This window comes from Capsicum annuum, chromosome 2 (assembly GCF_002878395.1).
Source record: "Capsicum annuum cultivar UCD-10X-F1 chromosome 2, UCD10Xv1.1, whole genome shotgun sequence".
Classification (NCBI taxonomy): domain Eukaryota; kingdom Viridiplantae; phylum Streptophyta; class Magnoliopsida; order Solanales; family Solanaceae; genus Capsicum; species Capsicum annuum.
The window spans coordinates 137,681,350-137,698,486 of record NC_061112.1 but is presented as its reverse complement, the minus strand read 5'-3'; the positions used below and the strand labels follow the sequence as shown (position 1 = coordinate 137,698,486).

Below are 17,137 nucleotides of genomic sequence, written 5' to 3'. Positions count from 1 at the left end.
GACAAATGCACCTAATGCCAAACATTAATGCGGCATTATGTCCTACTATTGTAACGTTCTGTCCATCAAACATTAGAGAGTAAATGGCATGAAATGCACCCACCTTATATCCACTGATGTGCAGCAGTTTACTGTTACTTTAGAAAAAGAAATGTAGAGGAGTAATTGGCATATTATGCCAACAATGAAAGGAGTTAAAACTGTTGCACTATAAAGACAGGGAACGGATAGAGTAAAGAGCCATTGAGTTGCTGCCAAATTAATAGCATATAACATTATAAATTAATACATTAAAATGTCTGGACCCATCAACAAGGTACTTGACGAGTTTGCAAATTTAGTCGATTTAGCAAACTTTTCAGTTTCAGTTTAATAAGAACAGTTAAAACTTAGTGTGTAAAAAATTGGGAGTCCTCAACATGCATACAGACATGAGGAGATATTATGCATAGGTTAGTCGCAGCTATTTATCCATCTTAGCAACTTATTGGAGCAAAGTGCAGTTAATTTTTCAAAGACATAATACCTATGCACGCCCTTTAACTATGCCTCGATTCATATCTATGACCTAACTTTGGGTATGCACAAGTATGCACTTAAATTTGTATAAAGTTGAACAAGTAGACACATGTGTCCGATGTGGCATAATTTAGGTAGGACATGAATTGGCCACATGTACCTACTTGTTAAGTCTAAGTGTCTACTTATGCACAAGTATCCAAAGTAAAGAGCACATTTATGTATTATTCGAAAGTGGTACCATCTTTGTTACACAAGAGGAGCAACGCTTCTTTAACCCAAAAATTAACAATGCAGGCAAATTTACTAAATGATGATCAACTTAACGCTAAGGAACTATATTAATAGGACATACCATAGAGTCTTAGATTAAAAGTAAACGTTAATAATAGAAAGGCGACACTGAGTCTTAGATACAAAGTTCCTAAAATCTCCGTTCATTAGAGCTATAACTAAAGCAAATTAAAGGTAAAACTACAAATTAGAAAGAGCAGAGAGCAAATGGATTCCTGCATCTCTTCCTCATGACTTGATCTAGCTTGCTACCTCATCCTTGTTTGTCCCTGCAATTTCCTGTAAATGAATACACAAATAGCGAAGAGTTGCATTTTTTGATAAGTTACAATTAGGCCAAACACTACTAAAAAGACTATGTATAGATTTATTATAAAAACAGAGAGTAGAGTGTGATATTTGAAAACTTACATGAGCAGGTGAAGGAAGCTGATCCACACCATTAAGCCAAGATGGCGGTGGCCATAAAATTTCTGCATAATCAAGGGATGATAACAGCGATCCAAGTTTACCATCTTTTATGGTACACACACCGGTGTTATTATCAAGTACTCCTTCATATATATTTACCACTTTTTCCTCTCTAACACCAACTGATTTGCTACCAGAGTCATTACTAATTTTGCTACTAGTGTAGTTAAACTCCTCATAACCTTCGAAATAAACCGCAACACTTTCATTATCACTAAAACCGCAACAACAACCACAACTCATGTCATCATCACTGTCTTCATCGTCATAATACACGGCTCCATTTACATAGTAAATGCAGTTCCCTCTGCAGTACTGATCACCAAAATCACGTGACGAAACAGAGAAGCAACAGTCGTTAACAGCAAAGAAAATTCGATCACCCAAAGTATTCACTTCAATCCACTCATTTTTTCCTTCATCCAATCGGTACATTTTCATTTCAAGTTCGGTACTCTTACAGTAATCTGAACTACTATCAACCAAAAACAACTGCCCTCCTGATTCCACCAGTCGTGTCTTCCTCCTATCACCACCGGATAATCTGGAAGCTACCATCATCTCATTAAACGAGGAATCAAATTTCACAGTCTCACCATATCGATCAACAGCATAAAAATTCCCCTCATAAACAACGATATCATCAATGTAGGAACTAGCATTTTTCAGCCTAGTCCACTTCTCATCCCCGGACTTCAAATAACGTAACAAACCATAACGATCAATCGCCATTAACGAAAAACTATTCCCCTCACTCCCTGCATTACGGTTGTTAAGAAGCAAAATCTTCCTAACATAGCCTACATCATAATCACCTAACAAGGTCCTTGAAGGATTATAGTACTGGACATGATAAGATTTGCAAACCTGAGAAACGCGAAAATCTAGTAAATTCAACACCTTAGGCATATGATCAGGTAAATCCCTGATAAGCCTACCAGTCAGTGGATTCAAAACCCTCACTTTTCCATCAGCTGTTTCTATAAACTTCACCAACCATCCTTTACAAGGAGAATCAATCGAAGCGACATCAACTGGCTGAAGCATATAAACAACACTCTCCACGAGATGATAACCAGGCTTCCCTTTAGAAGGGTCAGGCAGGTCTAAGGGAAAGGGAATTTCAAAGGGCGTGGTTTTGAAAGGCGGAATTGAAGACCGCCATGGTGCACAAACTGATCGAAAGCGAAGGACGTCAATGTGAGTATCGAGGCACTCGCCGATCCTCTCGGCGAGCTCTTTCGGAAGATCGGACCAGGTAATGTTGAAATTTTCACTGCTCTTAGTTTGCTGCTGTTCCATGGGGTTTGGTGATGAGTGGAATTGGTTTCTCAGTAGTGCTTGGTATATAATGTGTGCCAAGGCGGTACTGAAAACGTGAACCGCTAAAGGATCCACTATAAACAGTTGGCAACCGACCGGATTATGCGCAACCGTTTTTATTTTGGAAAAAAAAAATACTGTACAAGTATTTTAAGTTTGTATATATCCAGCTGGTAATTTTGGAAACATACACTCCTCACCTCATCTGTTTTTTTGTTTGGAGCAAGCATGTAATAGGTGATCAATTTTGTTATTACACACTTTTATTTTAATTAGTTTAGGTGTACGCACCTCGTTCGTGTATTTCACTTTATTGAGTTCAAATGTTATACTAAATAGAATATTTGTTTAAATAATTAAGATGAATATAATAATTAAATTTAACATCTTTTGGAGAATTTATTTAATTAAACCTAACATTTACCAAAATAATTTCTCAAAACCGATCGACATTCATCTACCACGATGATAGAGACACCAAAATAATATAATTAAATCTAACAATTATACAGAAATTTTCTCAAAGCAGTCCGACATTTATCTATCACCTATAAACTATAACAAAATAATACGACAACAGAGATATCAAAATAATACAACTAAACTTTACTTTTACAAAAAAAAAAATCCAAAATAAAGATATAAAAATATAATACAATTAAACCTAACCTTTACCTAAAAATTTTTTTCAAAGTCGACTAACATTCATCTACTACCTATAAACTACATCAAAATAATACAATAGTGATCACAAAACTTCAGTTTTGATGAAAATAATTCTTGTCTGAGCGAAAAATTTGACATTAAAGAATGACTTGAATGAAAACAAAGAAGATATATATACACACACCTTGAATTCTATAGTTCTTGTTTGAGCAAAAATTTTGACACTAAAGAATGATTTGAATAAAAACAAAGAAGATATATATATATACACGCCCGCGCAGGTTGAATTCTATTATGTTGTCAAAAATGGTGAAGAACTTGAGGGTTAGAAAATTAAGTATCCACCAATCTAGACATGCAACCGAATCAGGTTAATTGAACATCAATCATATTTTCCCAATTAGTAAATCAGTTTTTTCTCTAGTTTAACGTGCATCTCAATATTTATAGAAGTATTTACTTCATAGGGTCTATGTTAGGAGTATTTTTCTATCCTATTTTACAAGTATTTTTCTAATTGATCAGTACAAAGGAAAATATTAATTGATTCTCCTTCCATATATTTTAGTAGTCCCATATATTTTAGAAATCTAGTTAATATAATAAAAATAATTAAATAATAAATTAAATAGTGGAAAGACAGTTTTGTCTGATGAAGGACAAAAAGTTTAAATCACTTTTCTAAGTGTTTTCATACTTTTAATATATTATAGATACAAATTTAATGTATTTTTATTATCTTTTTTAGCAAACATAATATTTTTTGTCAATCTTTTTAGCTGACGTGACATCTTTAATGTGGGTCTTATTTTATATAATAAAGGTGTCACATCAGTATAAACGAGTGACAAAAATATGCTAAAATTAAGTTCAGAGAGGTAACAGGAGCCTGTAAAGTTGGAATGTGTCGTAACAACTTTGGTCATAATTCGAGAGTACTAAATGTTTATCAAGAAGGGCAAGAAGAGGAAGGGTGGAGAGGGTCAACCTAGGATTAGGTGGGGTGGATTGACTCCGGTTAGTGCTTTAGAGATGGGGGAGAAGTTGGCGGCAAGGGGGTGTGGGAGTGTAGAGGGGACGTAGATAGTATGTGGGATAGGGCTGCTAGTTGCATTAAGGAAATGACTAGGGAGACGTTGGGGGTCTTGAGGGGCCGGCCTGGCCATCACCTGGGGGACTGGTGGTGGAACGAAGAAGTTTAAAAGAAGATTGAGACTAAGAAGGTGACGTATGCTAAGTTGGTTGGGAGTAAGGATGAAGAGAAGAGACGGGCGAACAAGGAGGAGTACAAGTTAGCTAGGAATGAGGTTAAGCTGGCGGTTACAACAGCTAAGACAACAACCTCTGAGAGAGACGGGGAAAAGAGGTTGTATAGGCTTGCTAAGCCTAGGAGCGTAAGGCCCAGGACCTTAATTAAGTGAAGTGCATTAAGGGGGAGGATGGTAAAGTATTGGCGGAGGACGTTTACATTAAGAGGAGGTGACAACCGTATTTCTATAGGCTCTTGAATGACGAAAGGGATAAAGGCATTCTGTTAGGAGAGCTAGAGCGCTCTGGGGTGTGTCTTGATTTTGGTTATTTTAGACGTATTAAGGTTGAAGAGGTCTTTGAGGCTACTCGTAGGATGCGTAGGGGTAGGGCGACGGGGCCTGATAAGATTTTAGTGAATTTTTGGAAGTTTTCGAGTGGGGCAGCTTTGAGGTGGTTGATCGATTTATTTAATGGCATTTTCAGGATTTCGAAAATGCTAGAGGCTTGGAGATGGAGTACGATGATTCCTCTATATAAGACAAGGATGACATTTAGAGTTGCAATAACTACAGGGGAATTAAGTTATTGAGTTATACTATGAAGATTTGGGAGAGAGTGGTTGAGCGGAGGTTGAGAAGGAGTGTGTCTATTTCAGAGAATCAGTTTGGGTTTATGCCCGAACGCTTCGACGATAGAGGCAATTCACCTGGTGTGGAGACTAATGGAGATGTATAGGGAGAGAAAGAGGGATCTCCACATGGTTTTCATCGACCTGGAGAAGGCATACGACAAAGTTTCTAGGGAGGTGCTTTGGACATGCTTGGAGGCTAGAGGGGTGCTGATGGCATACATCAGAGCGATTAAAGACATGTATGATGGATCGAAGAATCGGGTGAGGACAGTGGGAGGGGATTCAAAGCATTTCTCTATTTTGACAAGGTTGCACCAGGGATCAACACTTAGTCCGTTTCTTTTTACCGTTGTGATGGATGTTTTGATGCGACATATTCAAGGAGAGGTTTCATGGTGTATGCTTTTTGCGGATGATATAGTCTTGATTGATGGGACCCGGAGAGGTGTTAATGATAAATTGGAGGTGTGGAGACAAACCCTGAAGTCTAAAGGGTTCATATTGAGTAGGACCAAGATGGAGTAATTAGAATGTAAGTTCAGCGACGTGACCTAAGAGGATGAGGTGGTAGTGAAGTTGAATTCGCAGGTTGTTTATAGAAGGGATGGTTTTAGATACCTTGGGTCTATGATTCAGGGTACGTAATGGAGAGATTTATGAGGATGTCACGCATCGTATTGCGATGGGGTGAATAAAATGGAGACTTGGCTCAAGAGTGTTGTGTGATAAGAAGGTGCCTTATAAGCTAAAAGGCAAATTCTACAGAGTAGCAGTCTGTACAGCCATGTTGTATGGTGCAGAGTGTTGGTCGGTCAAGAAATCTCACATTCATAAATTGAAAGTGACAGAAATGACAATGTTGCGTTGGATGTGTAGACTTACTAGGGGTGACGTGGTTAGGAATGAGGTTATTCGAGCGAAGCTAGGAGTGACCTCGGTGGAGGACAAAATGCGGGAGGTGCGGTTGAGATGGTTTGGGCATGTGATTAGAAGGGGTACGAATGCCCCAATTCGGAGGTCCGAGAGGTTGGATTTGGATAGTTTCTGTTGGAGTAGAGATGGGGGGAAGAAATACTGAAGGGAGGTGATTAGATAGGACTTGGAATTGGTACAGCTTACTGAGGACATGACCCTAGATAGAAAAGTCTGGAGAACTTGGATTAGGGTAGATCGAAGGTTAGTGTGTGGAGGTGAGTCGTAGCAAGTAGTTAGGTGCACTTTGGGGTACCTTGATAGTGGCTGTAGGACTTTGCTCATGGGATGGGGTCTTTAGTTAAGTTGGTTGGAGAGGTGGGTGCCTACGGTTGGTTGGTGTATTGTACTACTTTGTGGGTGCCTTATTTCTGTTATTTCATCTTGTTTCCTGGTTCCTGTTGCATGTTCCATGTTCATGTTTTACTACGATCCTTATCTACAGTTTCTGTATCTTGAGTCGGGGGTCTATCGGAAACGACCTCTCTACTTCTTCGGAGGTAGTGGTATGGACTGCGTACATTTTAACCTCTCAGACCCCACTTGGTGGGAACTCACTGGTATGTTGTTGTTGTTTAATTTAGTAATATTACTCTGAATATATATAATATATATCTAATCTTAATACGCTTCTTAAATTTGTAATTTAATTTCATTTAGATATTTAAACTATAATATATTTCAATTAGCATTTAAGTGCATGATAAAGTTTCAATTTGATCCTTCGATTCAAATTTATAAAACAGTTCTGTGTATATTCGCAAAAGTCTATTAGGTAGTTAAGTTAATCACACGAAATATGTCATCTACTTTAGTTAGACACATTCATCTCCATGAGCCGTTAAAGCTTCAAACGTTTTCTAATGAGGTAGATGTGTATAATTAAAGACAATGAAATATTTTATGTGATTAACTTAACTATTTAATAGACTTTTGAAAACACATAAAAAAATTCAAAATTTGGATCTGAAGTGTTTATTAAAATATTTTATCATGTGTTCATCTGCTCAATTAAAATAAATAATAGTTTAAATGACTAAATAAAGTTTGCTCACAAATTTTAGAGGTTGTCGTGTATTTAGCATGTATCTAATTACAATATACTTAGTCAATAAATGGATGATATTTATTAACACATATTCTCAATTTATTAAATAATTTAACTGTAATAAATTAATATTATCTTGATGTAAATATTCAGTCTAGGTAAGAATTTACTGTTTAATAACCCCTTATTTATTAAAATCAATCAATACGGACCGGTCAAAATCCAGCACATGTAAAAGTTAACTCGAGCCAAGAATTGTAGTCCAAATTGAAGTCCTTGTCAAAATATTTAACTAATTTTTAGCCAGCATGTTAGTGTGTGTATATAAGAAGTTTTTATTAGTTTTATTTTGTAAGTAATTAAGTAAATTACATAAAAACAAATAAAAATATTTAAATTTAGTAAAAATTGAGAAAAATGAGTTCAAAGACCCTCTCAAGTTTTTAATTAAAAAAAGGGATAAGTAGGTCCCACAATATTATTAAGTTAGATGAAATAAAGTCGCTTAAACAACTAGGACAGTTGTTCGACAACTGCATTAGTTGTCTCATGTCCAACAACTTGCACAGTTGTCAAACAACTTTACAAAGTTATTAACCAACTTTGATAGTTGTTGAAACAACCTCTTTAGTTGTTGGAGTGAAAATGTTAAAAAAAAAATATTGAATTTTTTTTTGTCTCTTTTACCTAATTTTTAAAACTTGAAGGACCCTCAATTAATTGAAAAACTTGTTTGTCCCTTTTAATTCAAAGTTTGATTGAATTATGACCTGATTAATTTTAGTCCAGCTAATTTTCGAAGTCGATGTACATATATAAGAATAGCATATCAATTTAACAAAGCAAGGAAAAACAGAAAGTGGACCAGCAAATTAAAGCCAGTACCAATACAAGAAACAAATTGAAATCAAACGCAAATTAAGGCTAAACGGGAGATATAAATTGGAGTAGGATCTACATGTCACGACTCAGCAACTGTTTAATTGCCTTAGCCTGACGATTAAGCCAAGGTGGTGGTGGCCAGAAAATATCTGCATAGTCAAGGAAGGATAGTGTGGTCCAATCTTCCCGTCTTCGATGGTAAACACATCTGTGTTATGACCATGTAATCCTTTATATTTCTGTACCAGTTCTTCACTAAGACCACCTGATTTTCTACCATCATTGCTGCTAATTGGAGGAAAGCCAAAAGATATTGTTAGACTAAATAGGTTACTAAAGTGGTTACCAAGTTGGTTATACCAACCACAGCGATGTTCACTGTTCTCCCGCGAGATGTCTATGTATTTAGATCTGTTTGTATAATAAATGCAATTCCCTGGGCACTGATCACCAAAGTCTTTTGAAGAAACAGAGAAACAACAGTCATCACCAGAGAAGAAAATTTGATCACCTAATGCATACACATAAGTCCACTCATGCTTTTGTTCATCTAGGCATACATTTTAATTTCAGTGGCATTGCCAGAAAAACTAATACATCAAAAAACATATCAACCAGAAACAATTGTCGACTGGATTCTACAAGTCGTTTCTTCACTTCCAAACACCAAAATTGTGCAACCTGGGAGCTACCTTGGTCTCATTAAGCGAAGAATCGAACTTTGCGAAGAAGATGATTTGCATCGCGATGTTCTCCTAATAAACTGTGCTTCTCTTGGAAATAAGGTCTTAGCCGGTCGAAATATTGGACAAGAGAAGATTTGCAAACTTGAGTAATGCGGAAGTTTAGCAAATTCAATTCGTTATAAGTCACATCCTCTAACGAAACGTGGATCTTTTTGTGGCATAGTGGATTCACAATCCAAAATTTTCCATCTACTGTTTGCATGAACTTCACCAACCAGCCTGATCTAGAAGACGCAGGATCATCAGCATTAACGCAAGCTCCATGATCATCAAGTGGTTGGAAAAGATAAACAGTGCTTCGATTAGATAAAAATCAGGATATATTATCGCAACGGTAAGTGTGCGTGTCGTGGGGGATGATGGGGACTTGTAGTTTGAGAGGTAAAGGAGGAGAGATTTTGTAAAGAGGACGCGATGAACACCATGTTGTGCAGACTGCACGAAAGCTAAGGACGTCAATGTAGGTGTCGAGGCATTTACCTATCCTCTCGACAAGTTCTTTCGGAAGATCGGACCACGGGGATCAGAGTTGCACTGTCCATGCTCGGCTTCTCTAGGCGTTTTGATTAGGATTTGGTAGCGTTAATGTACAACATTGCCTTATCATACCTGTTTTCAAATCAAAATAAGTTTAACAGCATTGCCTTATTATAGGTGTTTTCAAATCAAAATAAGTTTTAACAGCATTGTCTTATTTCAAGTCAAAATAAGTTTAACAGCATTGCCTTATTTCAAAGTCAAAATAAGTTTAATCACTTTCATTTTTGTAGTGTTTGGGTAAAATATAAATTTTTTTTAAGAATTTGTTTTTAAGCAAAAAATAATAAAAATAAGTCAAAAATCATAAATTGAAAAACTGATTATTATTTAATTTTTATACTCTAATCCTGATGTAACTTGTTTACAACCAAATGACTCTGAGTGGATTGGGCTTAAACTGGTAATACAAGAAATTATATTCCCTCAGTTTTTTCTCCTGTTCTGTTTAGTTTGCCTTAAAAAATGACAATTTTTTTTATCTTTAGATTAGTTTAATTTAATTTTTTTATTTTTTCCTTAATGATATGATTTATAGCTCAAAAATTTCTGCATCTTATTTTGGGCCGCCAGTTTCAAAATTCTTTAGTCTTCCCTATACTTTGTCCCAATAAAATAACTTCACATTCCCTATCAATATTTTTGTTGATTTAACATTTGCAAATTAAATACTAGTGCATGGCGCCTTTCTAGCCATCAAATGTTACCAATTAATTAGTGCGTTCAAACTATTTGACATATTGTTTATCAGCACTAGAAACGTAGAACAAGGATCCGATAGTTAAACAAGAAAACTAAGCATGATATAGATGGAATAGACCAAATATATATATGCTGCTTTTGTCAAGTATATAGCGTCAGTAACATTTGCTATTACAATATTAGACAAAAGCCCATGTATTATTTATACAAAACGAACAAAATAATCTACTTTTCATGTAGATCAAAATCAAATTTATTGATAATTGAAGAACATTCCGTGCTAACTAGCTATTTTATTTTTCTTAACTTGCTTTTGGTTACGTATAGTAGGTATAATTTCAGTGCTGAATAGTTGCCAATGTAGAGAAGTTGATAGGTATTACAAATTCCTGTCCAGTTGCATAAAGAAGTGTCAAAGCTGCCATTTTAGCTGCTTTCTGAGTTGGGTGAAACCTATCCCAGAACAAATATTCATCCCTTTTCTTGCAAAGATCAGATTTTTGGGTACATTTATCGATTCCTTTGAAAGGTCCTGTACCACAGCACGCTTCTTTAACTTCTACGAAACCTAAGCCATCAGACGGAGCAACCAATTACTCAATTTGCGTTTACCTCTACTAATTTCACGTACTCAATTTTAAATATATTGACACATGATGTGTGTTAAGAAAATTAGTAGCTATTACTAATATAATAAAGATACTAATTGGAATAAATTAAGTACTATTTTGCATCCACTATTCTTTGATTTGATCTGAAAACTGATTAAAGTTAATCTATAAGAGTAATATTTACCTGATGCAGCTGCATTATCAATGACACCCTTTGTCATCAAGAAAGAATTTCCAAGTGAAAAATTCATTTCTGGATTTGCTGAGCTGAAATGTTGCAGCAAGTTGAATGTTGCGTTGTAAAATATTTGAGCATAACTATTAAGTGTCTCGTTACAGGCACCACCAGGCGTTACAGCACGTATTGCCGGACAACATCCAATCGGAGGGATCCCAAAAATTCCAAATTTCCTTGCACCTAAATTATATAAATTCTGCATTTACAATATCCATAAACCATGTGAAGTTAAATCCATAATGTTAAGAGTGTATATACTCGAGATAAGAAAAAAAATATTATGACCTGTAATTGATTGGCAAAGGTATCAGTGAGATCAAAGATAAGTTCAGCTGCAGATATATTGTAATTATAACGAAACTGATCGAAGAAATCATTGCTTCCCACACTTATAAGGTAGAACGCATTTGCAATCAGCTTTGAAGCTTTGACATCTCCCAATATTTCTGTGATGTTCCCACGTACTGTTTGAAATTGTTCTATTTGTCGAGTAAGTGATACTACATTATGCTGTAAGATCGATTAGTTATTAAATTAACTCTCATCTTAATATATATATATAAATATACAAATGCATAGATGAATAAGAAGTATATATGTGTATTTTTGAGATCTCACAAATCCACGATTTCCAGTATCATCAAGAATTCCAGATCCTCCTGATGCAAAGTTGACACCACGTGATATGCTACTCTTAAATGTTGAAGTTTTTTGAACCAAGGCTAAAAAAGCTGACGGGCTTTTCTTATAATTACCCAAGTACCTTGCTAAACAATCATCATTGAATTTCTTTGTCAGACAATTGCCATAAAAGATATATATAGATGTATAACTATGTACTTAAAACTACTTAATTTTTGTTAAAACATCACGTCTCAATATTTTATTATGTAATAAAACCTCAGAAAATAAAGTGCAAGTAAGGAGGATAAAATGTTATCTTAGTAAGGGAGGTTTAGTATATTATACCATCCCCAACAAGTTACGAATGTCAAATTAACTACTTAATTTTCGATATAAAATTAATTCTTCAAGTCTTTTTGATATAAAATTTACGTATATAGAAGATCGATTATTAAAAAAGGTGTAATTAGAGTGCTTAGTTTAATTAGAAAGGGAATAATTAATATGGATATACATACCGATGTAGTCAGCAGGGTTAAAGCCATTGCTAAACCTTCCAGTAGCAGTGTGGTGTGGATAATCAATTCCATAATAAGGTTTGTTTGCTGTAGCAAGACTTCCATTTAAATAATTATTAGTTCCAACATCTACGGTCGAATCGCCAAATATAAAAATAGCCGATACATCTGCTATGACCAATTTATTATTTGATGACCAAATAAAATGTAACATGAAAATCATAACGCTATATCGTAAGAGAAGATCTCTTAGATTCACCATGTTTAATTTGAGAGCTTAAATTTTTTGAATATATTCTCTTTTTTTTCTTTCTCTCAGTTCAATATCTTGCTAAATTTTAGAACTAATTTATAACTAAGTTTGGAAGAAATAGACATGAGCAAAAGGTTGAAAGTTGCCGTATTCAATATGGAAGAATATTCTGACATCATCAACCTTAGGCCAGTTGGTTTACCTTGCAAAAATTAAATCTACTTGCATAAGAGCTCCTATAACTACATATTAGATATATATGCTTTGGAGTTTATGATCTTACTGTGATTATACAATATATATATATGTATGCAATAAAGTTGAGTAATTTTTTTTCATGGAAAGCATTTTGAATTGATTTTACTTTCTTATTGATAATTACGCTCGCTGTAATAGTAAAATCAAATAAGTAACAATTTTTTGTCACATTAAAATGACTAAAATATATCCATCAGCTATAGCAATATATACAATAATAAAGCCTCAAAAATATTACAAACATATTAAAGTAACTAAAATATATATGTGTGAATTGCGTCAGAAATAAAAATTACCCGGAAGGTCATACTTGCGACGTTGAATTGCGACATGTTAGTATAATAGGACCACTTAATTAGTATTTAAAATAAAGTTGTTAAATAATTAAGATACTCCCCGCCCATTCCCAGTTGAATAACAGACGACAAACTAGCATAGGGATATTAGTTTGATGAATAAGGACATTATTAATTAATTACGTGACGTATTAATAATATGCTCCAATATAGTACAAAGAAGATTCTTCTAAGAGTTGATTAACTGTAGCCGCGGCGACATGAACAAGATGGTGTTAATTATTACTACTTAATTACTTGTCTGAATTAGTATTGCTTCTAGTATCGTTAAGAAAAACAACGATGTACAACATCCTTTTCAGTTTTACTAAGAGTATATTCCCTTAATTTCTAGCTAATCACCATCATGTCCACAATAGTATCGAATAGAATATCCTCCACCAATTGCATCTTTCATTTTATTAGTTTCTTAATTAAAACCACTAAAAGCATGTGCTAAATTAATGTGAAGTTCAGATCCGTTTTCTCATCATTGTTTTTTGAAGTAAAATGATTATTTCATTACACCTTGATGGAGAAACATTTACAAACATAAAAGAAAGAAAAGTAAGAAAAGGGCAAGAAAACAGGAGAATTAAAAGAAGAGTAAGCTTCAACGCAATTTGTAGATGATAAGAGCTAAATTGATTAATTAATATATAAGAATTCACTTGTCAAAATTACTACACTAAATCAAATTTTCTAAAGGCTTCCTTTGTTTTACAGGAAAAAAGAAAAAAAAAAATTGATTTGTTGAAGTTGGACAGTCCGATGCACTAAGCTTCCACCTCATAACCTCATTTAAAATAGTGATTTCTTGTTAGTTTCATCAAATAATTAATTTCCATGATTCTATTTAAAATAAAGTATTTAATTATTTCAAAATATTTTACTTGGGTAGCCAGTGTTAACAAACTCACACAAAATTAATTACCATATTTCTGATTAAAGAACACAAAAGTAGTACTCTTAGAACATCAAAATTCAAATACAAATTATATTACTCTTTTATTTATTTATTTTTCCATTTCAAAATCAGCAAAATTTGGTGGTCAAAAGGGACAAAAAACCTGCCCCTAATTCATAGAGTGAGGGAGCCAAGTGTCGCATTTAGGAAAGTTAAGGGTCTGATTCGTTATTTCAATATCTTTGATCCAAATGTCGGGCAACTTCTGGACTTAACCCGAATTCTTTCTCTCTCTACAATATATCCCCCGTCTCTCTCTCTCTCTTTATATTTGTTGTTTCCAATTTTTCAACTCCCCGGTAAGTCCAGTCTAAACTGAAAAAAGCACTTAGGAGTTGTATATTCAGACCGCCGCGTAAATTGTATAGCCGACGACGGCGACGGAGACGGAGGGGAGGAATGTTTATTGAAGAAACAAGTGTTATATAGTGAATGAATTTTTCAAAGAAGGAAAAATGGGAGCGTTATGCGGCGGCACCGGCCACTCACGCGACACTTTAGATCGTTTATCCGACCACTGTCTCCACTTTTTTCCATGTCTCTCCGATCCCGGTAACTATTTCAATTCATCTAATTTTTATGTATTTTGAGTAAGGAATTTCCAACGCCCTAGTTTAATTTGAGTTTTTTGATTAATTTTTAGCTCGGAGGTCCACTTTTTGCTTGAGAATAGCGTTGGTGATGCTGCACTTGATCTATGTGGGAGTTGTATTTGTCTTTGACAAAGATTTGATTCACAAAACTAAACAAGAGCCATGGTATTTGTTCTCACTTTACTTATTAGGGGAAAAGGTTGAGTCTTTTTCTTCTTCTTCTTCAGAATTAGCAGCTAAATTATGAGGGAATTGATGATGTGAGAGCAAAACCAATAATACAGTGCAAACAATGAGTCTTTGTTTAGGAATTAGAAGCTAACTTATGAAGGAGTTGATTGATATGAGATGAAATACCGATAATACAGTGCAAACAATGAGTCTTTGTTCACCTAATAATTTGCTCTCACTTATACTTCATTGTTTGGTTCGTCTAATATATTAGCAGCTAACATATGATGGAATTGATCGTCATGTTATATTTTAGTAAAAACCATAACACAGTGCATTTTATAAAAAAGTTAGAATCGTAGATTATGAAGAAATGCCCTTCAGCTTGGTAGAGAAAATTGTCCAATGCCTGTATTATGGTTCTCGCTAAAGTATACTCCCTTTTTCTGTTTTATGTGATACTATGTAGTATTTACTTTTTAGTCTATCTAAAAGTAATGAACGCCTTTCTATGTTTGGATAATCTCACAAAAAAAGATAAACAATAAATTGATATAATCCTTTTCAAATAAGTCTCTGATTCAAGTGGTGAACAAAATAGTCCTGTCTTGATCATTTTTAATGCTTTTGTAGAGATTCCACTTTTATTATGTGTTTTTGGTAAAATGGTTGATACCCTCTTCCTTATCTTCAAGGTACACAGCTGTTTATTTGATCCTGTTTGCTGCTACACTGGTTCAGTACTTCATTACTTCAGGTTCTTCTCCTGGGTAATTTCATGCACACTTTCTTTTTTATTTACAGGCTATTTTTATTTTTTATACGCTACAATGCTACTTCTATGAAGGATTAGTAAAGTTGCATTATGTGCTTAGTTAAATTTTCTATTGAACATGTAGCTATGTTCTTGATGCAATGAGGGCTGTCAATGAGGCAGATGCATCACGTAACAGGGCATCAATGACCTCAAAGTAAGAGAATTTCCTTTCTGGTTGTTACATGGAAAGTAAATTACTGAATTTTCCTGGCATATCTGTGAAATATTAAAGTGTAAATATGTGGAGGGCTCTTCAGGATTATCTAATTGCTATTCTTTTCTGGCTGTTTTGATGTAAAATGATCAAGCAAAGACAGCCTGCTTCAAGCAAAAACGGCGATGTAGTTATTACAATTGACAAGAACCAGATAGGAAGGAATCTTCTAGGCAGTGGTACAATGGCGTGGACAAAGCTAGTGATGGATATGTATCCTAGTGGAACATCTCTTAGGTAGGGATGCCTTGAATAATGCTTGTTTATGCTGTTCTTGTTATCTCTAAAACAGATGCATTGTTTTCTGACCATTTTGCAGCCTCTACCATAGTACTATTTGGTTCATCTAGTTTCGTTTTACATTTTGGTTCAGGTTACCTTAAATTGTTTATGTACCAAGGAAAGGTTTGATTCAATCATTTGAAATTTTCTTTATGAATTATATTTCATGATGCTTGTTGGAGTGGGTATGTTGTTGTTGTTATGCTTGTTGGACGGGGATGATATAGGGAGCCATCTTTTCCCACTTAAAGATTAGGATATGGGGAGCAACTTATGATGATGGCAAAGCTGTTGCCGCTGATTATCCATTTCACATGTGATGCTTATATAACTGTGAGATTCGGAAGAAAATTGTTAATAATTTGAGATATAGAAAGCATCCCAGCATCATAAGGTACCACCAATTGGCTATTTGGTATATTTGGATGAATTGGCTAACTGCAGCATGTAGTAGTTTTTATATGGAGGGGAGAAGTTGTAACAACCCTGTGTAATTTCCTAAGAATGTTCTGAAATGTCTAATCTTTCATTCGTTGACAAAGGAAAATGTATTCAAGTATTATAAAAACTTATGCTGAGACGTGTTGCTATTAGATCATTAGTCATGTAATACAAGTGCTCCAGCATCAAGTTTGGTAATCTCCCTCTCAAAATACTTATATTAGCTGGATTATGATGTGAAACTAAATGACATTTATTTGGAAGCCGTCATCAGTTCCCACATGAATTTATGTCAAATAACCATCCTTGCTATTTTATCACTTTTGGAAGTAGTTAGAGATGCATTGTAAATACTTCATGCTTAACTTATTGATACGTCCAAATTACAACTCTCCTAAAAGAGTGTAAGCGGTCGTTGTCAAATATATAACCCAACTATGTTGGGGTCTAATCCACAGAGAATATGGTGTTAACTAAGCTTTATGATTGTTAATTAACTAGTAATCAAAAGTTTCCCAAAGTAAAGGGGGTTTATATTGGTGACAAAGATTGTTTGTGCATGAGCTAGTGATTAATTTGCAAAATAAAATCAATGAGATTTAGTAAACCAGGATTATGGTCTCCAAGGTGTATCCATCTAATTGTTTCTCAATGCTAGAAGATGGTTACACTTTAATTCTTTCGAACTTAAAGAGAGGATTGGATTAATCAATTAAATCCTCAAGGAGTTGATCCTGTTAAGGTATCAACCATAAAACCGAAGGTTAATTTCT

The 17,137-nt window shown here is 34.6% G+C and overlaps 3 protein-coding genes across 4 annotated transcripts in view; 1 reads left to right on the top strand and 2 right to left on the bottom strand.

Moving 5' to 3' along the window:
- Positions 1-836: 836 nt before the first annotated feature.
- LOC107859842 (putative F-box protein At5g60060) lies at positions 837-2,846 on the bottom strand. 2 transcript variants are annotated; one of them, XM_016704970.2, is made up of 2 exons: positions 1,225-2,846; positions 837-1,092 (listed from the first exon to the last, which is right to left on the bottom strand). In XM_016704970.2, the coding sequence occupies exons 1-2, from the start codon at positions 2,584-2,586 to the stop codon at positions 1,054-1,056; spliced, it is 1,401 nt and encodes a 466-aa protein (XP_016560456.1). In that variant the 5' UTR covers positions 2,587-2,846; the 3' UTR covers positions 837-1,053. The 2 variants fall into 2 exon arrangements, with proteins under 2 accessions (XP_016560456.1, XP_047263125.1); XM_047407169.1 differs by having other exon boundaries at positions 865-1,082; positions 1,225-2,805.
- A 7,275-nt stretch (positions 2,847-10,121) lies between these two features.
- On the bottom strand, positions 10,122-12,559 carry LOC107861307 (GDSL esterase/lipase At5g33370). Its single transcript, XM_016706650.2, has 5 exons — positions 12,034-12,559; positions 11,510-11,658; positions 11,177-11,401; positions 10,838-11,087; positions 10,122-10,610 (listed from the first exon to the last, which is right to left on the bottom strand). Exons 1-5 carry the CDS (start codon positions 12,293-12,295, stop codon positions 10,381-10,383), a joined length of 1,116 nt encoding a protein of 371 aa, XP_016562136.1. The 5' UTR covers positions 12,296-12,559; the 3' UTR covers positions 10,122-10,380.
- Positions 12,560-14,026: 1,467 nt separating this feature from the next.
- The window catches only part of LOC107859843 (protein S-acyltransferase 10), an 8,307-nt gene continuing 5,196 nt past the window's right edge, over positions 14,027-17,137 (top strand). Inside the window, exons 1-5 of the mRNA XM_016704971.2 lie at positions 14,027-14,398; positions 14,490-14,604; positions 15,306-15,380; positions 15,510-15,581; positions 15,741-15,878. Of these exons, the coding sequence (XP_016560457.1) occupies positions 14,302-14,398; positions 14,490-14,604; positions 15,306-15,380; positions 15,510-15,581; positions 15,741-15,878 (497 nt within the window). The 5' untranslated portion in view covers positions 14,027-14,301. The remainder of the gene's footprint in view (positions 14,399-14,489; positions 14,605-15,305; positions 15,381-15,509; positions 15,582-15,740; positions 15,879-17,137) is intronic.